This window comes from Lagopus muta, chromosome 1, assembly GCF_023343835.1.
Source record: "Lagopus muta isolate bLagMut1 chromosome 1, bLagMut1 primary, whole genome shotgun sequence".
Taxonomy (NCBI): Eukaryota; Metazoa; Chordata; class Aves; order Galliformes; family Phasianidae; genus Lagopus; species Lagopus muta.
In genome coordinates, this window is record NC_064433.1 from 92179883 (window position 1) to 92203975 (window position 24093).

The following is a 24093-nucleotide window of genomic DNA, read 5'->3' on the forward strand; positions in this document are numbered from 1 at the left end:
AACCTCAAACTTTGTTCCCAGGCTGAACAGCTGGCATGACATTCACTTCAAAACACACCCAAACAAATAGCAAGTTTCTGACCCCAAGCTTGCCTCTCCCTGCTAATCTGATTCCTTTTAAGGGTAGGAGCTGGTGGGTAATGTAAGTTTTTTGTGAAAGCCTGTGTGTAGCTGAGTATGAGAGTGTCGGGTTTTACTGGGGGCGGGCTGTTAAAAATGGCATGTCCTAGCAGCCTGTATCCAGTTTCTGGAAAAATTGCTAGAGATGACTTTTGCTCTCTTAATATTGTATAGCTGACCATTGCTGACATGCCTTTTTAAGGTTAGGCTCACGTCCAACATGAACAAGAAAATTTAACTCTCTCATGGGTCCTTCACAGTTCATTTCAATGTTTGGCATGGCCATATCTGCCTTACACTTGCATCTAAATTAATCCTACGGTGAAGAGAAGCTACTACGTGTGAACAGTCACAGAACTCCATTCAGAGTAATCCAAGAGTGCTTTCTCGTTGTGGTCCAGCCCTGCCAGATGTTGATGTCCTCATAAAATCCAGCAGTGGTCCACAGAGAACTCATCAAAGAGCATGTCGGTCACCAACAAACACATCAGAGGAGGGGGACAATGAAGGCATTGATACAAGGGATGTCACCTCCGGCAGCAGGAAGTGGCAGCTTGTCATCCAAGTCCACTGTTGCCCCTAGCCTGCTCCTGCAGACGTCAAAGTGGGGCCATGGCCTCGTGGCAACTCATCACGTGCCAGCTGAGCAGGGGTTGAGGTTGGAGCAATATGGAAATGGAAAAAAGGAAAGGATTTCCTAATCCACTAGTAAAATGTAGCCACCTTGAGTGAGAAACACGACTTAATGTAGCCATCTTACAGGCGTTGGTTCAGAAATCAGTTTACAGGAATAAGTAAATATTGCAGGTTTTCAGAGCTTTGCTTCCCAGCTTGCTCTGGGGGAATACTTTTTTGCCGAGAAACACAACATGATGGATTACTTTTATTCATCCAGAGCCCGGTGCCTTTGTGCAAATAGGTAGGATATGAAGCCCTGTGTTAGCGTGGCAAATTGTGTTAGAGTTTGGGGAGGGTGGTTTATGCCTGAGTGGCTGTGCTTTTACAACACTTCTGCTATGTAGTGTGCTTGTGAAGTGTAGGGGCTTGCAGGGGTGTTTTGAAGCCCTGTGTGAAGGAGCACAAAATAATGAAAAGTGCTTGCCTTAAGCAGCTGATGGAAGATCAGACTTTTCCCATGGAGAGTTTGAGAGCTACCAAGAAAGTGAGGTCATCTACACCCCTTATCGACACATCTCCTTTTGTAGGTGCAGGGGACTCCCAGTAGCATCTCAGGTAGTGCCTAGAGATGTGTGAAAGGCAACTAAATGTGTAACCACTGCTTCTTCCCACAGAATACTAGTGGATCACAGAGAATACTAGTGGATCACAGAGAATACTAGTGGATCACAGTTCTCTCTGATGTTTAACTCTGATCGATCTATTCCATGTCTGTCCTTAAAACATGTTTTGGTGTAAGTTTGTGGCATGCACAGTGAAGGTGTGTTGTTAGGCTTCTGGTTGGCAGGATCAGCTACACAATATTGTTCGTGGTTCCTGATGGCTCAGGGGATGCACAACTGTCTCTGGGGTGAATATTTGTACATATGAACTTAAAACACGGTTTCCATGACTGTCATTCACTTTCTCAGAGCTCTGTTGCCCATCAAACTCAATTGCTGAAGTATCTGTGGGAAGCCAGTGATGTTATGTGAATGTGGTCTCAAAAAATTCATTTAAAAAATTGTAAAACAATGCTCACTGGAGGAAAAATGAAGTATTTCTGAATTACTTGACTAGAGTGGGTGTTATAAACTCATTTGATCCTCTTCCTGTCATCATATTTTCGTGACTATGTTTTATACATGTATGTATGTGATATTACCATTCCTGTGATCCCCAGAAAGAGTCTTAATCATCCAGACCGTAAAAGCAACAAACTCTTAGGGCAAAAGCCGAGCTATTAGTTTTGCACTTTGAAGTCACATTTTTTACTTCCAGAGGGTGATCAGGCCATGGAACAGGCTTTCTGGGGCAGTGGGCATGGCCTCAAGCTGCCAGAGTTCAAGGAAGATTTGGACAATGCCCTCAGACATGGGGTTTGAAATTTGGGTACTCTTGTGTGGAGCCAGGAGTTGGACTCAGTGATGTAGGTTGGACGGGGCTCTGAGCAGCCTTATCAAGTAGGTGGCAATCATTTCCACTGTAGGGTGTTTGAACCAGCTGGTCTTTAGGTTCTCTTCCAACCCAAGCCATTCTATCCCATTCTGTGGTTCTATGATTTTATCCTTGTGAGTCCCTTCTGATGTGAGATATTCAGCAACTATGAAAAATATGTAAGGAGAGATTATGTAGTCTGGCATCTTTTCATCAGTTGCATTTTAGCACTCTTAAAGATCAGCTTTGAGTTTCCATGAGTATTGCCTCGCTCACATATTCTGAAAGGGGAAATGACTTGCTTATCCTTCAAGCTCCAGATCAGCCGTTAATTTTCAGTATTGCCCTCACTATCTCCCACATCTGTCTCTTACCCCATTCAGCTGTCCCACTGTGCTTTTGGGAGAAAGGGAAGGACTACAGGCATGACTTTGCCTTGATTTGTTACTTTGTTAGTCTTGGCATTCTTTATATTTTTAAATATAACTTTTCCTTTTATAGGATTAAGTACTTCTCTTTTAATAGCTTGGTGAAACACATTTTCTGCTGCAGATTAGCAAACAACCACAATACAGAATTGACTTCTGACACCATTAAGACACCATTAAGAGAAGAAAGTGCTGGAATGATTTGAGGTGTGAATTTGATGGAGGTGAAGACGAGAGTGAGTATTTCTGTTAAATGGCAGTTCCATCTCTCACTGGAAAATACAGTTTTCAGAGATTGTGCTAGACCCAGCAGGTAAGGCTCTTGAGAGGGAAAAATGCAGAATAAAAAGTTCTCAGCTGTTTTCTTTTTCCCCTCAGAGCACTTTGGAGTGCTGCCATTTAAATACTGAGTGCCTATCGAAGAGTTGAATGTAATATGCAATGTTGATTTAGGCCACAGCTATAAGATAGTCCATCCATGCATCCATCTGCTGCAAAGCAATGAACACAAACTCTAGAATGACAGGCCAGCCTCTCTGCTTACTGGTTGAAGTAAATATCCTCCTGTTCTGATATGATAGCTTGTCTGCCCTTGACTATGGATTCTACGAGTTATAAGTTTATAGTCTGTCAGCCAGTGCAAACATCCATCCATCGACTATTCCCTGCTTGTTCTACCTAGAAGAACTAGGAACGCAGTAAGGTAAGAGTGGCACAGAGAGCCTGTTGGCTTTGATGCATGTGTTTATGCAGCAGAGAGCTGGAATGGAATGGTCATGGTCTCAAAGATCATCAAAACCCAATCCATGAATGTGTTTAGATTGTAGAGAAGTAGCATAAAGCAAATCCTTATTCTCATTTTTTTGACCGTGTCTTGCTCTCCAGACACTACCTCTCTAAGTGCCTGCAACACAGTTTTTCAAGTTTGGACCACCACTTGTCAGCAATATCACTTAACAGCCAAATTATTTGAGGGAAGTGTTCTGTGAGTATGCTTTCAATGAGCTCCTGGCTTTCTCACTGCATACCTCTTTGGCCAAGGTGGCACCTTAAGAGATGGGCATGCTCAAGTTTGTACAAACGTCAGTAAAAGTTTGTACCAGGACTAATACTTTCCCCTTGCTGCATTATGTTAGCAGTGGGTTGGCCCATGTGACATCCTCATATCTGTGCTGAAAATCCCCAAACTAAAACTCTTTTGATCCCTGCAGATTCTAACAGCTGAAGGTCCTTGCTCCAGTGCCCTCATCAAATTCCACTTTCATTCTCTATGCCTCCTTTCAGGCTCCTCGCTGGAGTGCAGTACCTTACTAGTCTCCAGCTTCCCAGCATAAAGAATCCCTGGGGATGGGAGATTGTGTGGAGAGAGGAAGGAAGGGCACTTCCTTTGGGTGGACAGAGATTTGAGGTCAGCAGAAGGGAGCCTGTGAAAGCCAGCAAGTGGGAACAAGGGATGAAGTTCGGATTGGGTATTGCAAGGGGAGGTATGGGCAGGGAGATAGGCTGGAAAACCACATCTTATGAGAGCTGAGTAGTGATGGGAAAACTCTGCAGGGATTGTTAGCCATGGATTCTCACGGTCTTAGGACCTGGTGTCTTAAAAAGCCTTTCAAGGCCGTGGACAAGAAATCAGGTGCTCAGGGGACCATTTTCCTGCTGGATTGGCCTTGGATAGCAAGTGGTCTGTGTGTGTAAAAGTGTGCTTGATAGAGGATGGAACCATACAGGACAGCTGCTCTCTAGACAGCTCCTTCTGTTCTTGGTAGTGCAGGGGAGCTGGAGGGTTTTCTGCTAGCTAGTCAATCAATCATTTCCCAATGTTTACTATTTATCCCCCTGGCCAAGCTGTCCCTTCATCCTTGCCACTCTGGGCAATGGGAATTTGGGTGATCTCTGAGCAGCAGAGGCTGGCAGGCAGCCTGATAGATGCTAGCAGCTCATTCTCCAGCCATGTGAAAGGCAGAACACCAACAAGAAGAGATGGAGTTAGAACTTTATTAGGAGAAACCTAGGCACAATTGACTAAAATCACATGTTAAGAAGAACACACAAGTCTTTCCAAGATTAAAAAATACATGTTTATAAGACACCTTACCAACAAAAAACATGGTTTTGCCCTTTCTGTATATGGGTACGTATGCACATGTACAGGGTACTGAACTATGCAGGAGCAAGGTTCATAAACCTGTAGCAGCTCCTGGGAGAGGGAATGGCTCAGTCCCTGACGATCTGGTCCCAGGCCATTCACTCACACAGTCCAACACTGGGAAGCTGCAGCCCATGTCTGAAAGGGCAGTGCAGGGTAAACAACAGGCAGCAGCGTGGCTTTGGTTGGTCTCAGTATGTCAGCTCTGCAGTGAGAAAACATGTCCAGGGTGGAAGCTGCCTGCAGACCTCACCCACCAGGCTCACTGTGCAGTGTTGGGCTTCAGCGGCTGCTCTGGGAGGTTACAGTGGTGAAAAGAGGTGGTCTGTGGGTGTTTCTTGTATGCACTAGCAGTACAGATGAAGATGACCTGTTTGCAGAACAGAGATTTGCTGAGAGGACAAATATCACTGCTTGCAGTGGCTGACAGGTTTGAGAGAGCAGCCAGGAGCTCAGTGATGTGCAGGACCTGGGCAGGACTCTTGCTCCTTGCAAAATCTGCTGAAGTATTTTGGTAGGGTGGTGGCAAGAAAATACAGGCTGTGCCTGTTCTGCAGATAAACAGAAGATGTTTTTCTCCCAGGTCGGCAGCTGGTAGCACCCTTTCGGCAGCATTCAGGTTGCTTGGAAGATGAGTTTAAAAGGTGGAAAAATCACTTTGTTTCCATGTGATAATTCCTCTCTCTTAAGCAGTTGGATATCTGTTCTCACAGGACAATCTCTATTTCTGTTAGTGGGTGTCTTGCTTATAATTGATGACAAGTATGTTGGGAACATTCCCTAGTCTTCATCAACCAGTCATCTGAGCGATATCCCAGGGCCATGAGGCCAGCTGCTCTGCTGACTTAGGAATGAGGAAGGGATTCCAAAGTTAGACATGAGGCAGCTGTGCTTGGGGGACCGTGGGCATCCGTATCCACGGGGAAGAGTTTAATGCACAGTGTCAAAAATTCAAGTAGGATTTATTGTATAAGTAAACTGGATTAAAATATCTGGACTTAAGTGGAAAAGGGGAGGGGGTTAAAAAGAGAAAGAGTAAAGAAAAAGAGGAAGTCTTTCTGAAAGTGTGTTTCTGATCCCTGCAGGTGAGAGGAACTATAGCTCAGTGTAACTGCCCACCTGTTTTAGCCCATGTTGAACAGACATCAAAGAAGATACAAGAGGGTTGAGGTCCAGTCAATTTGCTGAACAGAGTGTTGCAGTGACGATTGCCTCACATTTGAAGCATCCAGGCAGCCTCAGGAGTGTGCCAGTCTGTGGCTGAGGTCGATGAGTCCCCAGTCCCATTGAGTCCCACGGGCTGAGAACTTCACATCTGGAGACTGGTGCCTCTCTTCAACCTCCAGGTATGCGTTGTCCAGGGGCTGCCCCTGCCTTAAGCCGGGGAAGTGCTGTCTGAATTACAACAATGACGTTCACTAAAAAGGAACAGGAGGACATTGAAATGGAGAGAGGTTTGTGGCAAGAGTCTGCAGTTTACTTTGCAGAAGTTTTCCTAAGTGCCGGGAGACCACTCCTCCTCCCTTCTGGGGAGACAGGTCACACAGACAAATCGTCTGACCTCGCCTTGCTGCTGGCACGGCTGGCCTTGCTGAAGCGGCGTTTCTCATTGAAGTAGCTCTCAGGAAGGGCAGGTGCCGCACATTCATTGGCAACCTCTGGGCTTTCCATGTAGCTGGACTTCATGAAGGGCCCTTCCCCAGCAGCATCCTCCTGGCTGTGGACCCTCTCAGTGGCGAAGTTGGCTGTATTCTGCTGGGAGGCCATCTTGTTGCTGAAGGGGCTGATGAACTTCCCATTGGGACTTGCCAAACACTGATTAAAATCTGGTGGGGGAGTGTACATCTGGGCCCTTTCTACCTGTGGGGCAGACTCCAGCTTTCGAGGAGCTGTGCTAGGGCTGGGCTTGTAGGCACGGGAGCACCTCTCTTTGGCTTTCTTCCAGCCCAAGTGGTATAACTCAGCCAGGCTGAGGAACAGGGAGAGCACGGCCACAGCGAGCATGAAGATGATGAACACGTTCTTCTCTGTGGGACGGGAAACGTAGCAGTTGACAGGGTGGGGGCAAGGTGCCCGCTGGCAGATATACAGGGTCTCCAGGAAGATCCCATACAAGATGTATTGTCCCACAATGAAGGCAATTTCCATGGCAGTGCGAATCAAAATACTGTAAACGTAGGTGTTCAGCAGACTGCCTCTGAGTATAATTTTGCCTCCTGATTCATCCCAGCAAGACAACTCAGTCTTCTCTGCCACGGGGCACTTCTGCTGATAGTACGTGTCACCATTGTTTTTCATCTCCTGGGCCTCTCTTTCTGCCTCCTTCATCTTCCTCTTCTCCTCCATCCGCACCGTATGCATCGCATGGCCCATATACACCAGGGATGGGGTGGACACAAAGATGATCTGAAGGACCCAAAAGCGGACGTGGGAAATGGGGAAGGCCTTGTCATAGCAGACGTTCTCGCAGCCAGGCTGCTGGGTGTCACACATGAAATCGGACTGCTCATCCCCCCAAGAGGACTCAGCTGCTGTACCAAGTACCAGCATCCGGAAGATGAACAGCACAGTCAACCAGACCTTCCCCACCACTGTGGAGTGCTTGTGGACCTCCTCAAGGAACTCTCCCAGGAAACTCCAGTCCCCCATTTTTGCTCACCAGGAGTGGGTAGAAGTCCTGAAGGCGGAATTGGAGACAGCCTCTGAGGGAGGAAATAGAAGAGAGTGATTCTAAGGTTAGCAAATGTCCAGCTAGGGATGCATGGAGTAAATTGATTTATCTTGTATCAAAAGAAATGTTTTTATTTGACCTGATGTGATGAACAAAGTGTTTATGTTGGCTGTAGACTTTTTGTTTCACATTCACTGAAGACAATGTGTGTTGGCTGGCTTTTTTTTTTTTTTTTTAATTCAGTTACTGAAACAGAAAGGGACTTTCTTAGCACGATCCATCTGCAATCTGTAAATGAGCTACTAAAATTTTGAGGGTGAGCCAGATTTTTTCTTGCTTCAGAAAGTCCTTTCACCACAGTCTGCATACTGTGTCCCCTGTGGATTGTGTAGTTAAAGCAGTATTCATCCGTCTGCAAACAGTACTCTGGAGAATCCCTAAATGGATTGATCCTCTGGGAGATAAGACTGGAGCATACAGCTTGGTCTCAGCACTGCTTGGGCTCATTCATATGTCACTTTTACATAATATCTGCACTGACACTTGGAACGTGAAGGCCTCGCAGATCTGGGCTTCGTTTCTGAGCTTGGTGTCACTACTGAAAGAAACGCATAGAAAGTCTTCCTGTTGCCCACCTGCCTTTTGCCCATAGGTTTTGCTTTGGTTTGTCTTGGCAGTATGACTAGTTTCGACTGTTTCATTACAAGTTTGAACTGTTTTGGGATGTGTAGAGACTTCGGATTGCTGTGATAGTGTTGTTATCCTATCCTGCAGCCACACTGCCATACCTGCCCAGGAGGGATCTGCTGCCTAGTCATAATGGTGGATCTCGTTCCTTCCCCTTAAGCCCTGAGACAGCGTTCACTATTCAAGTGATATAGACAAAGAAAAAAAAGTCTTCCTGTAATGCTTCCCAGCAGACCAGCTGTTCCTGGGAATTAGGATTTAGAAGGTGGTTGCTGAGAGGAGGAAAGGTTAGTTGGGCTGGTAGTATGATGGCAGAGTCAGGATGGAGGAGAGCCTACTTCAGTTTTGTTTCTGACTCTGGCAGATTGTTTCTGGCCAAGTAACTTAACTCCCTGGATAAAAGGAGAATGATAGGTTTAATCTGTCTTTTGTGGGGCTCTTATGTAATAATTTGGTCCAGTTAGGCTGACCATATGTATCTTCCGAGGGCACCGAGAAGCTTTTTGTTGTGCACGATTAGGGGCAGAGCTCTAAACAGTGGGCAGAATTACCTTGAAGATAATTCTCTCCCACAGTTCCTCTTTTTGAAGATAAGAGGAACTTATTTCATGTTTTGAATTAAATAGAAAAAGCTTTTTAATTAATATATGCAAACATATATATGCGAATAGTCATGGTAATGAAATACTAAAAGTACTAGACAAGGTAAACCTCAAAGTTATAGGGACCAAAAGAGTTAATGCTCCTTTGTTTTCCCTTTTCTCATATTTGAGAACCAGTTATTTTTGCCATGCAAAGGCTGTGGAGAGTAGACACTTAAATGCTGAAAATTTACTGCAGTAATATTGTGTAGATTTCCTGTGAGCAAAAGCTGGAGAGGATGGAGATATGATTGCTGAGAGAATGATACCCCTCCTCCAGCTATGTAACTGGTATAATTTAATGTAGCAATGCACACCATGATTTACACCATTACTTGTCTGTGCACAGCGTCAGTCTGCAAGGATGGATGGGACGAAGATCAAAAGCTGAATCCTTAACCTGCTGATGCTACTGAGGGCTGCCCTGAGGATTTCCCAGCTAAGGAGATGGAGAGGATCTCCTGCTGCCCCTCTGCCTGTTGGAAGCTGTGGGAGGAGGGAGAAAGTAGGGGCATATAGAGAAGCCAAGGATGGGCTGTGGCTCTTTGCTGGCAGACATACAGCAGTCATATGAATGTAGATCCTGGAGACTTCTGGGGTGTGCTGAAGCTGTTTCATCTGCTGCCAGTCAAGAATCAGAGGAGCAGCAACACAGAAAATCATTGTATCTTGCTAACTCTCTCCCTGCTGGCACTGGTAAACTGAAAAATCTGAGGGCCTGTCTTCTGAAATGATTTTGTACCAAATGACTTTGCACCAAATGACTTTGGTACAGTTACTGCATTGGGGAAATTATCATATGGCTTTGTTCTGTTAGCCCCATGGAATTCAATACAGACAGATAAATCAGGGATGGGAGATATTTACAGAGAGTTGCATTGAAACCCAGGATTTTTTTTTATTTTTTTTTTCAGATTGATGACAAGGCATCCCTTATTGAAGGCTTCTACACCTAGACACTGGCAGATATTAAAATCAGTGTGTACAGAACATGAACTTGGCAAGCACGAGAGCAAGAGGAATCCAGAGATTAAAAATGACACTGGACATGTGAGTGACAGTCAACTGTTTGCGCAATATCTTTCAAAAGGAGGTCAATCTAGATGACCAATGTTGGCAGCTATGAGGCTTGGACTGGGCAATAGGACCATTCCTTCTGTCCTTCCCTTCTGCCTGCTCCCCTGCAGGGTGCAGGGGCTGCCCAAAGAGCAGAATGCCTCCTGTCGTTCCTGCTGCAGCCCCAGGGAGCCAGCGGGCTGCTACAAGGGGATAGGTGGACAGCAAGGAATGAGTGTTGGATACCAAGAGAAAGTGATTCCTTCTTAGTGTGGTGCTTTTGGCTTAGCAGTTTTTAGGTATTAGTGAGCTATTCTTGTGGTGCCAGTCAAAGAACCTCTGACAACAACAGACGAAAGCATGTAGTTCTGTGCTGCCAGCAAGCAAAGAATTATTGTCACCTCCTGACAGCCTTTCCAGGCTATGCAGGACAGACTCTGACCTAGCCATTTTCCTCAGGGCTTTACTATTCTTGGGAATTTTCCATATAGTTCCCTCTCCTCATTCCCAGACTTTTATCCCCTCATGCTTCGACCTCTCAGCATGTGAGCATCTGTAGATTTTATATTCCTACTTTGGACTTAATTGGTCAAATCTCATCTCTCTCTGGTGTGACTCAGCGAAAAATACCTTTGGGTATCTTTGTGAGGTCTCAGCACCTGATAGCAGAGGCTGCCTGACAGCAGTCATGCATATTCATGCAGTGTCTTGGGCTGTGCCACCGTGCTGTCGTGCACTTGGCTGGCAGCTTTCTGCTGGATCAACAAAGGAGTTGTGTGCAGCCGGGAGATCTTGGCAGCACCAAACGTGTATGTGACAAAGACCAGCATAGCCCAGCATAAACCCAGCGATGTGGCTGTCCTGCCTTAATCATCACCTGGAATGCAATTAAAGCTGGGAAAAAAATAACAAGTATCAAAACTGCAGACCAAGCATGGCATCCACCCAGCTCTGAGCCTTGTGACTGCCAAATTCCAAGATAAAAATACCCCAGCAGGACGGCACCTGCTACTGTGCCAGGCTGGCTTGCCACCAAAGTATGGCTCTCCACTATCCTTTCCTTGTGCTACCTTCCTCTGTGAGAGGAGAAGTGTTTGTACCTCTCAGGGCAGTTTTGCCTCTCGTGTTCCTGATGCCACGTGCTGTGAATGGCAGGCAGGCATTTTGCATCTCTGCTTCTTGCTCTGGCAAGTGAGCTGGGCTGGGCAGACTGAATGGAGCTGTGGAGAACTGCTAAGAAAGCTGTACCAGAGAGGCAAGAAGGGTATTCCTGCCCAGTGTTCTACTTTATAAGAGTCTGATTCCCCAGGAGTTGTTAGGAATCCACTGTTTCCCCCTCTTTAGAAGACAGGCGAGACTATCAGCAGTGATATAAATAGCTGGGCTCAACACTTCACACTAACTTTTCCCACAAGGAAGGTGGCAGGAGGTCGACATCTCTGCGGGCTGTTTCTAAAATAAAGTGGAGAGCCTGATTATAATACCATTCTGCTCTCCCTCTCTCAGCCCACCTCTTTCCCTTGGCAAGTCCCAGGCAGGCTCAGAGAGGCTGTATAGAAAAGGGCTCCTTTGTGTGAGGGAAGTATGATTCCCAGAAAGGTGAGAAAGTAATGGATTCAAAGTCAATGCATTTTGTTCAAGGCCGTGCAGCAGGTCCCCCACACTGAGCTAGTGAAAGCCTCAGTCCAGTTTAGTGGAGCATCCCGGCCAGCTGTGGCAAGGCCAATGCCTAGGAGTTGCTTGTGGCCTGCCTTCCTCCAGCTGTGCCACTTCCTATCAGGTCCAGGCAATCTGTGGCACAGCAGATAGCTACTGTAGAGGCACGTGGCAGAGGTCTTTTCCCCTGCATTAATAACTGTCAGGTTGCAGGCAGACCTGAGTGCTCCCAGCACTGTAAATTTGGCTGTTCACACCTGTAGACACTTAGAAAGAGGCTTCCAGCTCTACGCTGCCAGGTAGTTAACCCAGATTTGCTTTACAGCTGTACATTTCACTTAGCAATCTCCAGTCCTCCATTAGCAGCAGTATAATCTCTCAGCATCCCACTTAGGTGCAGAAATGCTCAAACTGCTTGTTCAAGGTCACTGTGTCACTGGAAGCATGGGGATACGGGCAGTGACTTGCAAACCTATGGCCTTTTTTTCTGCATAGCTCTGCTTCTTAGACTTTTTGATAGTGACACAGCACTGCTTCTACAGCGCTAGGACATGTGCTTCTGCAGACCAAAGCCACAGGGCAAGTTGATGCCTTTCTTGCTTGTATCTCGAGACAATACTTTCTTGACCACTAGGTTGGTTGGGGCCCTGGACAGCGTAATCTAGTGGAGAGCAACTCTGCCCCCAGCAGGGGGGTTGGAACTAGATGATCTTTGAAGTTCCTCCCAACCCAAGCCATTCTATCATTCTGCAATCTGAAATAAATTCCCATCGTGCTACTCTTCTGTAGCAGGGACGCCTGGCAGAACCAGAGTTGTGGTTTTCCAAGAAGTGACCATCTTGTTATTGCAGCAGAGCCCACAGCCCTGGGTCAGTGTCCCAAAGGAAGCTGACTTTTCAGTGTACAAATACAGTGCTCCTTTGTTGTCAGGACCTGGTCAGGGAGCCTTCTAGAGGCACATGACTTACAACATTAAAAGATGAATAAATTTAGAAATGCTGTCTCCAGTGTGAGAGCGATGCTTTGAATTCCAGAGGCTTTTTAGAGCCATGGGACATAAACAATGCAACGGGATGTAAATCAGTGCAGTGCTGAAGCCCATCTCAGTATGCACCTTTTTGTTCAGTTAGCTGGCATTGGCTTTTTCATATGCATATACAAGAGATGAGCAATGCCACATCAGGTATCATCATCCAAAGCTTACCAAAATTTCTTCTCAGGAAGAATGGTGATGCATTGGCACAGGCTGCCCAGGGAGGTGGTGGTGGAGTCACCGTCCCTGGGAGTGTTCCAGATACACACAGATGTGGCACTTGGGGACATTGTTAGTGGACATGGGGGTGGTGGGTTGGTGATCTGACTAGATGAATTTAGTGATCGTTTCCAACCTTTCTGATTCTGTGATTCTATGAAACCCCATCCCTATGGCTTCATATATATATGTGCTTATGACAAATTTCTGCCTGAAATAGGCCAGTTTTTTAGCCTAAGTGGTTACTCTGATCTGTGCATGGATCTGAACTGATACGTTCATGTTTCTTTCTGCTTACAAAAATAAAAGGAAGTCTGACATACTTGCTTGGCTTCCTTTCTAGTTCCTTGGGTTCTGAATCCTGTCCTGAATAAGCAGCAAGGACAGTGACTTTGACTCCTGTGCTCATATCTCACAGGAGAGGCCCTTTGTTAGCACTCCTGTCCCAACAGACAGCCATCCTGTGCTTTTCATTTCTCTGTTCATCCTGAGTTCGCTGCAGATTCTGGAGGGGTCATGCTGATACCCAGACCATTGCCCAGCTTGCAGTTGCAGACAGCTTGTTATTCCTAATGAGGTGTGCCTTCCCCCTCCTCTCCAAATGTGGAAAATCTCAGAGTTCACAAAAAAGAGAGTGGGTGAGGAGATAAGGGAGCCGAATGACCTGTCACCTCCTGACGCACATGGGCACAAAGGGAGCTCACTCAACACTTCCAAGTGCATACATCAGGGATGTGTTACACACACAGATGATGGTATTATGTGGAATATTTACATCTGAAGTGATGGTGGAAACTGCAGACTCGCCGTTTGCTGCACTGTTATTGCTTGTCTGTACAGGATATGTAATGTTTTTGGTTTTGTTTTCTTTTTCTTGTCTGTAGTCAAATTGTGCTCATATGTAACCTAGGCATTAGAGCCCTCTGCCCTATGCACACACAGGAAACTAAAATCAGAGAAGACCTTAAACTCATCTGGGTCCAGCTGAGGAATGAATTTGTCCCTCTGTGTTTGAATGCCTGCTTGAAATAGTTATGTGATAGTGGCATCCAGGCATATACTTAGCATGCAGGGAGCACCCTCTCATTCTCTTGGGATTCTCTCTGTGCCTTGCAAATGTCGGCCCTTAGCCAAACAAATGTAATAGAACGGGACTTGGGATAAGCTAAATAAAGGTGCAGATATGCTTTTTGCTAGAAAACAAACACAGAATTCTCTCTCTGATGTGAATGCTACAAACAGGCTGATGGATATGATTCCTTATTCCTTAACCAATATGTTGAAGAGCATCCATTTTGGAATTACAGAGCTTGGTGTTCTTGACAGTTTATTTATCTCAGTAGGGAGAAGCTAACCTAGATGTATTTGCAACTGATACTAAATTGGGCAGTGCTGTGTACCAGAGAGGGGACAGCCAAACAAGGCAGAGGGAGCTGTGGGAGGCAGAAACATGTTGACAAATGTGGGGATTGCCGTAGTAAAGAAGTTCCTGAGCTCTGCTGACAGAAATTGTTTATGTGCGTTGCATTGTCCGTGGAGGAGGTTGGTGTAAGGAGACATTGAGGTGATGGTAAGCATCACACTGGACCTGATATAGTGGTAAAAAATCAGTCCTGGTGAGCTTGTTTCACAGACTGCACAAGGTACAACTCAGAGCAGTGTTGGAGTAAAACAGACTGTAGAGGTAATGGGAAGAGGAAAGGGCTCATGTTCAGACTTAGCGCATCCCTTCTCTTCCTTCTGCCTACCCCTTCCCTCCTCTGGACCCTTGTCTCAGCTGTTTGGCTCTTTTAATTATTTAACTCTCTATGGTACTCGGGTTGCTAGTGCTTTCTGCTTTAGAATGAGGAATTTTCCAGCAGTCATCTACTGCCCGCTTAGTATTACCTCATCAAATCACATTTCTTCTTTCTGTCCAAAGAACCATAGGATTCTTTTCACACCCCAGCATCATTGCCATAGCTTTGCCTCCAAGGATTTTGTTTCTCATTCAGAGCAGAGTATGGCTGTAGCTTGCGAGTGGGTTATTTTATATACTCAGGATATGTGCATATATCTACATATATATATCCCTTTAACAAAAACTAATATTAAATTTTCAAAACCAAGCAGCAGAGAGTAATCAAGTAGTTACTTTTGTAAGTAATCTTAATTCAATCTTTTTGTGCCTGTGCCTCATAGCTATGAGCCTTTAACCACATCCTCACATTGTCACCTCATTCTTTGTACAGGATGCCTGCCTCATTCTGTGCCAGCCTGGCTGGGGCTTTCTTGCACAGCAGCTATTCAGTGTTTTGTTTTCTCCTTATTGTTCAGTGGGTGGCCTGTGCCTCATTTACTGTACATTATTCAAGTCCGATTCAAAAGACAGAATTATTCATTTCATCATGGGTTTTCCTACAACTTTCATCCCAACAGTACCTGATTGCTTCACAGTTATTTCTTTACTTATTTTCATTACTACTTGGAGATATGGAGATGGTACTGTATCAATTTTACAACGGTCAGAGATTAAGATAAAAAATGTTCATTATGTTCAGAAGCTGGTTGGAGATGTTGCTAGTCTGTTTTTTTTTCCCCCTCCATATTCTCAGACCTATATATCGTATGTTTGACACAGAGCTCTCTTTGGTTAGCAGTGGAGCAGGAGCATTTATCAGTTCCACCTGTTAGACCACATCTAAAAGGCACCACTGGGGGACCATTTGTGAACAAACCCAGATTGAGTGATTTTCCTCATCATGGCATAGGACACTGGAGTAAATAGCAAGAATAAAACCCAGTCTTCTTGGATAGCTTTTATGTGTTTTTAAACTGGAGACAGTTTTTCTCCCATGCTACTATTCTCTCCCTTTTCCACCAGACCTTGGGGCTCTGGAACACCCTGCCTGGACTGCTGTTTCTGTGGTCACTCTGTGTCCAGACAAAGGCATCTGCTGGCTTTTCCACTTCTAAGCGAGAAGAGCTTCATACAGAAAATCTCAACCGTTCTCAAGATATGTCCATCATGACAAAGGTAATGAAGAAAGAAGGAAATGTAAGTGTAAAACTCTTAGTTCTTACATTAAAAAACCACTGAGACGTCTTGGAAAATACACTGAAGAGACTTCAGAGGCACCATCTCTGTGTTTGCTTCGTGCTGCATGGCATGAATGTTTCTTTGTTTCAGGAAAGAGCTGGCCTGTTAGTGCACTGCTTAGAGAGATCTCTCTGTTGCTTATCAATAGCCATAAAATTGATTTATTTTTCTCTTTACGAATTCTTAGCTTGAAGATTGAAGTTTCTCTGGTGCCCCCTGGGAGCTATTTCTAATTTTAAGTCTCTGTCCTCGTGCTTCATACAGAAGCACCCGAGGTGCGGAGCAGTCTCTGAAATCTGCTCCCTAATGACCTGGAATAGAGCTGAATTACTCATTCCTTCAATGCTTTGAGATAAGTCAGAAAACAAGGACAAACGTGCAGAATGAGTGAAATCTGTCTGAAGGTCAAAAAGAGAAGAGAGGCTGAGTGGGAAGTTCTGTATCTTCTGGCAAGATCTAAATTTTTCATGTGGAAATCCAAAATACTAAAGAATTGTGATAATATATTCTGTTGAGTGGAAAAACAAAAACAAATCCCAAATACTTACAGTAGCAGGAATACTTAACATAGTTCCCAAGCAACCAGATTCTGATGAGTATTTTAAACCTTGAACCCTCAGGAATTCTCCTAAACTATTGTTTTGCTCTCAAGGAAGGAGGAAAGAAAGTCAGAAAGAATCTGTTTTCTTCTCAGAGTAGATTTTTAAAAGACTAGCTGATGCAGAAATGTTTGGCTTCTAGCACAAACACAGCAAGGATGTGAGAATTCTGAATAACAGTTTAACCCACTCCTAGCTGCACACAGATACGCAGACACATATCCCACGTGTTAAGTTCTTTAGCCTTAAGGAGAGGATCATAGAAGCAGCAGGAAAAACTTTTCACATATATTGCTTCACTGAGATTTTAGCATGGAGAAAGACTTCAACAATTAAGGCTGATTTAGCCAGTTAGTTTTGCTTTTTTTTTTTTTTTCTTGGTCTAAAGTTTATCTGGAGATGCTATTTACATCATCCTCTGATGGGCTTGTGTAGTACTTCTGGGACAGAGGTATTGCCTCAGTTTACTCGACCTGTTAAAACCAGAATGGCACAAAACTCATTCATTAGATGCTACAAATGATGAGTGGCATGATCCTTTGGGAAATGAAAGGGGTTATCGAAGAAATTGTGCTGGATTAGAGGTGGCAATTATCAGATAACCTTTGCATTCGGTTACTGCTTCTTTCCAGATGGATCTATAAAGGTACTGTATTTTCAAGCTGGGCTGTTTGAAACATGCAGCGGATGTTAAATTATAGAAGTGTAATAGGATAATTATTCAAAATGCAAGGGGAAAGAAAGTTTGGGAGGGAAACAAAAAGAGAAATCTGCTAGTGGGAGTGTTTGTCCCCTAGGTCTGTGTGCCTCTTTGCTGAGACTGCTCTCAGCAGTGTTGGGATGGAGAAGAAAAGCATTCCACCCGTGGTGTGTGCTGTATGTATGACTGGGGGACACGAGCAAGACACTTTCCTACACTTGACGTGCATTCCCAGAGTCCATGTCACAAACTGGCCAGAATAGAGTATTCTCAAGGAAAAGAAGCTGCAACATTTCAAACAATTCTGTGTGCTCTGGAACACAGGCAGCTCAAGCAGACGCTTGATAAAGCACTTATGTCCTGGTAGCTTCTCACAGGTAAGATTTCCCTTCATCACGCTCCCTAAAGCAGCCTGACAGTGTGCTGAAACAGGATCTAGGATAAACTGCAGTTTGCACATTACAGTGTCTGAGGGTACTTGGAGCTTTTATCCTGCCTTCCTGTACACTGAAATCTGCTGGGATCCACATTCACTGTAAGGAGCTCTTCTGTGAGTGCCTGTGGCAAAAGCAGCGTAAGTTTTTAAATGCTCCAAGCCCACCTTGTTACTAGGGAATGTTTTGGAGAGAAATGGGAAGAAAATGCAGAATTTTGAAGTTATTTTTGGCTGTCCTTTTCTGCCTCACCAAGTTCATCTCTCCCCTCTTGCTATTTTACCCTGTAGTCTAACAGCCTGCTCTCTCTATTGATGCTTCTTCAGTTATTTACCCCTCATGATTACTTACCTGATTTCCAGTGTCTTTTCTTCTGCCTCCTTTCCTTGCTTTAGCACTTTTCCTTCCTGTAATTGAGTTGAATCCTTCGTTCTTCTCAGTCGCTTGGTTTTATTCCTTTGGTATGGTTCTCTCTCTCTCTTCCCCTCTTTTTTCTCCACCCCCTTTCCATGTCACTTTCTGTCTTCCCCACCACCTCTCTGCCTTTCCCCTTCTTTCTTCGCCTACTTTTCTTGCCTCTCCCACAACCTCCAACTTAATCTTTCTATTTTCAAACCTAGTTTCCTGTTGTTTTTCCTTTAAAGACCATGGGTTTTATTCCTCCCTCTCCATTCTCAGCCTCTCCCTGTGCCACCCTCCCTATACTGACTGGATGCACTCACTGCTGCACTCCCTGTCCCTTCCAGTTGCTGCTGCCACTGCTCCTTACACCTCCTCCCCCAGATAACACGCCATGGTCTAAGTCTTACTTAAATAAAGAGAGACGAGGTTGCCCCACAGCTACCCCAGCTAGAACCTGAGAAGGCTCTTCTGTGCAGGACATCAATGAAGGATTTTTTTTTTTTGACTCATTCAGGATTAAGCAAAGCAGAATTTATGAGGAGTGGTGGGGTCCTGCACCTTTCCAAGTAAGGAGCTGGAGCATAGCTGCTGCCTTGTCCCACAGGGCACTTAGTGCTTCCCAGGAAGGTGTCCCAGGTCCCCTTACAGATGCATACAGAACAACCTGCCTGTCAGGTGCGGTGGTTTTTGACAACCTCCCACATTCCTGTACACACACACACACTCTGACGCATGAGCATTTGGGCCTTCCTTAGAAATGCTTTTGGCACACTGAGGTCTTACATTTTATGTACATCTCAAATTGAGCTTCTGAATCCTGTACATTGGGCCAAGAGATGAGGGTGAATTAGAAATACCTTCTGGCTTTGATAAAGGCTGATCTGAAAGAATCAGTGTCAGGAGAATGTGATTTGCTTAGAAGGCTTTTGCTACACATAGGCTTTGGCTGGTGTTCCTCTAGCAGCCCTTCCTGAGCTAGGTATCTCTCATCCATACCATAACTCCCCAGTTGTCTCTGTACAGCAGCTACTGTAGATCATGAAGCAAAGGTAGCTCTGAGAGTAAGCCACAGGACTGACAACTCTTCTAATCTAATCACTGTTCTCCTGCTAATTTAGTACCCCTTAATTCAGAAGATTGGAGGCCAGGCTATGCAGGGATAGAGCTGTGCAGAAGTTACTCTGGATTCATGCTCTATGTGGGCACTCTCACCCTGAAGCTAGAAATGCACCTCCTTTTCAGAAGGGCAAATCTCCCTCCTGCTATATCCTCACTGATGACTATTGCAGGACGTGCAGTATGTTTCCATAACAGCTCAGTAAACTGATAATGAGAAACCAATAATTGTTTGCCACTGCATTTCTAACTTTATTGAAGGGTCTCCTATGACTTCAAAGAAAATAAGAATACTTCTGGAGTTCATTTTCTCTCTCCTGCATAACAGTATTATGCCTGTGATTATCCCATTGATTTTATGCCAGTGAAATTGTCAGACATTTCACCATAGAAATGTCCAAAACAGGTATTAGTAATACAGCTCTACTTGTAGGTGGCTTTGGGCTTGTCAGGTATTTCTCACATGCAGTTCCTGTGAGCAAGCTGTCTGAAATGCAACATATGCTCCCTTCCATGCTGAACCTTTGTTGTGCACTCAGGATAGTCAGATCTGATTTTTCTTCATCATTCCTTTGTATTTCTTACCTGAGCATTGTTCCAGTCTGGAATGCTGTTTCCCCTACAATCAAACAGTTATGCTGTAGTTCTGTTGATGAATACAGGGAGAAGGTTTCTGTCAAATGCACACATTGTGCACATGAAGTGACTGCTACAAGCTCTTCTTTTTTCTTTTCTCTCCTTTTTTTTTTTGATGATGGTGGGATCTGTTTGAATTTTGATGCACAGAAGGGAAATGAAGGCCATGTAGGATACAAAAGACAGGAGAGTGGAGGTGTTGTATGGATGCCTCTGCCAGACCCTCAGTGTGCCCTTCCTCTTCTATTTCCACCTCTTTTCAGGAAAACACAGGCAGCTTCTCCAGCTCCATTGGTGAGCTGGGAAGAAGGATTTTCCTCCCTCCCCCAAGCAACTGCAATGCAAAACTTTTATGGCTTGAATGAGGAGATCAAGTGGAAGAGAATATTCCCCTAGATAGTGAGAATGAGTTGAACAGCTGACAGTTGCCTTGTGCAGCTTGCGAATCTCAGCAGTTTGTAGTGCTGTAGAACACATTTTGCAGGAAAGGGAAATATAGGAGGTAAGGGAAAAACAGAACAACATGTGCCATCTTTCGATCAAAGGTAAACAGCTTTCTGGGGGTAAGATTTCTGATCTTCTTGGTAAAAGAAACATAGCAGACTGTATCTACCCAGTCTTCAGTGAGGCACAAGATATGCTGTGCCAGAAAAAAACAAATGCAAAAGATTCAGCTGAAGAAGGCAGGGGTTATTAGAGAAACCCTCAAGTGAGTAAGAGACTGATGGGATTGAGACACCAGTTCCCTAACAGTCTGAAGGATGTTACCTGAGAGGCTGATCAAAGGTGGTATTTAGGACTGATCTTTCGAACTGTTTGTGTTAATTACCTTGGCACCAAAAGTAGAAATGCTACTGAAATCTGCTGATGCAGGAAAGCTGGGAGGTATTGTCGGGGCAAAGGTGGATTCCTGCACCAGGAGAACTGAAGGCTCTTTACGACCGGAGTGACTGAGGTGAGGTTTAGATTGGAAAATACAAAGTCACACACACTCCAGGACCTTGCTGCTGAGAGATTAAGGAAAATCAGCATTTGGAAGTTCCTAGCTGGCATGACAGAGAAGGGGAAAGTCCCGGGTGAAGGTCACCAGGGGAGGAACCAGTGACGGGATGTGCAGGTGAAAATGGCAAATGAGTTCCCAGGACACAGCATTATTTCCACTTGCAGCAGTTAAGATTAATGTCATCCAAGAGGATGTGAGACCCCCCACCAGAGCAGTGTGTGCAGTGCTTGCCCATGTTCAAGAAAGACTTTCAGCTTGGAACAGGTGCAAAGAAAGGCATCAGGGCGATCAGAGGAACGGAAAAGTGTCTCTCAGCCAACAGTGTGTTTACTTATCAGTCACAGAAGTGACTGCAAACAGATATTTGAGCTGATTTGAAAATAGATGAGATACAAGTACAAGCTTTCCTACATTCATTATTTTGCACCGAACTTCATACTACTGCAGCTACCTGAAGTAATTAAAACACAGCATGACGTGCCTGCAGGGCAAATACTACAAGGGAGCTTGGTTACATAGTCTGGCAGAACAAACGTTAAGAGAGGAGAGATTTGCTGCCTATAAATACTTCTCAGAGATGGGGGTTGGGCGAGTAAGTGCTGGGGAGAGAGCTACATACACTAAAGGACAATGTGGCATAAGAATAAATAGATATAAATTGGCCATGAATGAATTTAGGTTGGAAATCAGAAGGTTTCTAAGCAACAGGGCAGAGAAGGAGGTGCTGGAACAGCATTCTAGTAACAGAAGTGAGGGTGGAAACCTAATGAGATTTAGGATAGAGCTTAGTAAGTTTAGAAAAGGCCATTTGTTTTGTACTTGCCTGTTACTCAAAGGGATTGAAGCTGATAAGCCAAGAGGTCCCTTTTTCATTCTATTTCCCACACTTCCCTTATTGCCTTATCAGAGCTGCTCCTTTTCATGCAGAAGCCAGGTAAATCCTGCACAGAGTTTCAGCGTGATGAGTTTTTCAGCATTGATCCCATGGCTATTTAATGGAGTATTCATTCAGTGTCAGGGATTTAAACAAACAACCAGAGCAAGCCGATACAATGCAGAGAGAAGGTCTGCAAACATGCAGTAATATAGATGAGAGCTCAGATAGAAAACAGCTTCTTCACATAAAGCAGATGCTCTTGCAGCATCTGGCTTTGCTGAGAAGCTGTTTCAAATGTGGGTAAATGTTCTCCTGAGATTTGAGAACTTCAAGAGACTGCCTGAAAGTAAAATATCTTGTTCTGTCCTGCTGTTACGGAGCACTTTGTGCCTGGGGAAATATCAGATTTACTGCCCTGGGAAATTTCGGACACCTCTCTGTCACCACCAATGGTTGAGAGAGAAAATTCTTGTAGGTATGTTATCTCCCACGCCTGGCCAGCGTTGCAGTTACTCTGCTTCTTTATATTGTCACATGCTGGATGGACACAGCTAAGTACCCTCTCTCAAGTGCCTGTGGATGCCACCTTCCTGGTGAAGCTTTTTATCCAAAATCCCCTGGCATGGGTATGATTGAAAGAGAAGGAGAGAGAAGGAAGTTCTCAGTTATTGATTAGACCTCTGGAGACATCTTGAAGGCATCTTCCAGCAAAAGGCAAATTCCCAAAGACGGGCCTGCCCCAAGGGAGCAGAAGCAGCATGTAATGATAGGTCTCCAAATGACAGGGGATAGTTTTATAGTCGCTATTCCTCCCTTAGTAAAAAAAAATCCCCATTTATGTTATTATATATGGACGTTTTCCCCTCGATTTCTTTCCAGCCTGTATTGGGCTCGTGCGGCAAGCTTTTTGTAGTGAAGAGGCTGCAGAGGTGGCCTGTGTGAGCACAGCACAGTGCTGCCCCACATCAGAGCAAAGCATCTCCAGCTGCTCCAACAGAGACACGCTGCTGCCAGAGCTGAGCCGTGAGCGATGCTGGGTGTGCTCTGGGGAGAGAGGAGTTAAGGAAGGGAAAATCTGCTGTGCAACAGCAGCTGGGAGACAGGGGTGAGAGATGTGAGAGGAACAGCCCTGCAGGCAACTAAGTCAGTGCAGGAGGAGGGTAGGAAGTACTCCAGGTGCACAGCAGCAGTTCCCTACATCCCAGGGGAGGTCCATGGTGGAGCAGGAGGTCTGGGGAAGCATGAGTGGTGACCATGGAGGAAAAGCAGAGATGAAGGACTATGAACTGACTGCAGCCCCTATTCCCCTATACTGCTCACAGGGAGGAAGTAGACAAGGGTGAATGGGGTCGAAGTGTGATTACAGTTTATCACAGCTATTATCTTCTCACTACTCTAGTTTATTATTATTAAGCAATAAATTATATTAATCTCCCTACACTCAGTCTGTTTTGCCCATGATGGCAACTAATGTGCAGTCCCCTTTTTCATTGTATTTTCTTCCGTTTATCTTTTGAGGAAGGGGAAGGAGAGAGAAGTTTGGTGGAGTTGAGCTGCCCATCATCATGAAACCACCACACAGCTCAGAGTACCAGAATGAGAAAAGAGGAAACAAGAACCAACAAGGTGTGAAATGTCACTGTGTGCCAGCATCACCTGCCAATAACACTTTCAGCAGGAAAAATTGGAAAAAGACTTCATCTCCCTGAGTAGAAATGACCATTTATCCCAAAGTAAATGCTTACTTGTCCTCTTTGTGTTACTGGAAATCAAACACTGTTTCCATCTCCTAACTCTGCAGCATATCTCCTAGTTGAGAAGTGCTTTGCAAATAATAACGCAATAATAAACACTCTCCTTGCTCTACAGGTGGAGGAACCAAACCATGGGGATCCTGAAAGATTTGTCCAAGGAATGAACAAGCCATTTTCAAGCAAGAAATCCTCACCTACCCAGCCACCAGACATTCACCTTGTCCTGTAAATTTCCACCTAGATGAACTGCTGCTTCACACAAGTACATACATGCATATGTCCATAAATATGTTTCACAAAGTGAGAAGAAAAGAAAGAACAGAGAGTTACCTCTTTTTGCAGAGCCTGCACAGGTGGAGGGAGGAGCAGGTGGCTGACTGAAGTGTTTGCTTCAGCACAGCCCCTCTATCTCACTGGAGCCCACCTCTCTGTCCCCGCTTGGCTCCCAGAAGAGATCCGTGTCTGACGGAGGACACTTTGGGCAGGTGAGCACACCCCAGTCAACTCCGTGGAACTCAGCCTCCTGCTGTGGTCTGACACAGGCTTACTGGCCAGATATTCCCTCCAGCCTGAAAGACCAGTGCTGGAGGAGACTGGCTCCCGAGCTGTTCCTGACATGCACTGGCAGCTGTCTGCCTGTCGTTCTTTTAAAGAGTCTTCGTGGATCAGGATAAAAATGTGATCTTACGCAGGCGGCATTGTAAGCACAACTTGGCTCAAGTTCAGCTCTTCCTCTGGCTCC

At 45.1% G+C, this 24093-nt stretch overlaps 2 protein-coding genes across 3 annotated transcripts in view; one reads left to right on the forward strand and one right to left on the reverse strand.

The window, feature by feature from the left end:
• GPR89B (G protein-coupled receptor 89B) overlaps nucleotides 1-24093 on the forward strand; it is a 168471-nt gene that overhangs the window by 78249 nt on the left and 66129 nt on the right. The gene's annotated exons all lie outside the window — the stretch shown is intronic.
• On the reverse strand, nucleotides 4630-23977 carry GJA5 (gap junction protein alpha 5). 2 transcript variants are annotated; one of them, XM_048934026.1, is made up of 2 exons: nucleotides 23682-23977; nucleotides 4630-7490 (listed from the first exon to the last, which is right to left on the reverse strand). In XM_048934026.1, the coding sequence occupies exon 2, from the start codon at nucleotides 7435-7437 to the stop codon at nucleotides 6328-6330; it is 1110 nt and encodes a 369-aa protein (XP_048789983.1). In that variant the 5' UTR covers nucleotides 7438-7490; nucleotides 23682-23977; the 3' UTR covers nucleotides 4630-6327. The 2 variants fall into 2 exon arrangements, with proteins under 2 accessions (XP_048789983.1, XP_048789984.1); XM_048934027.1 differs by lacking the exon at nucleotides 23682-23977 and adding an exon at nucleotides 17915-18323.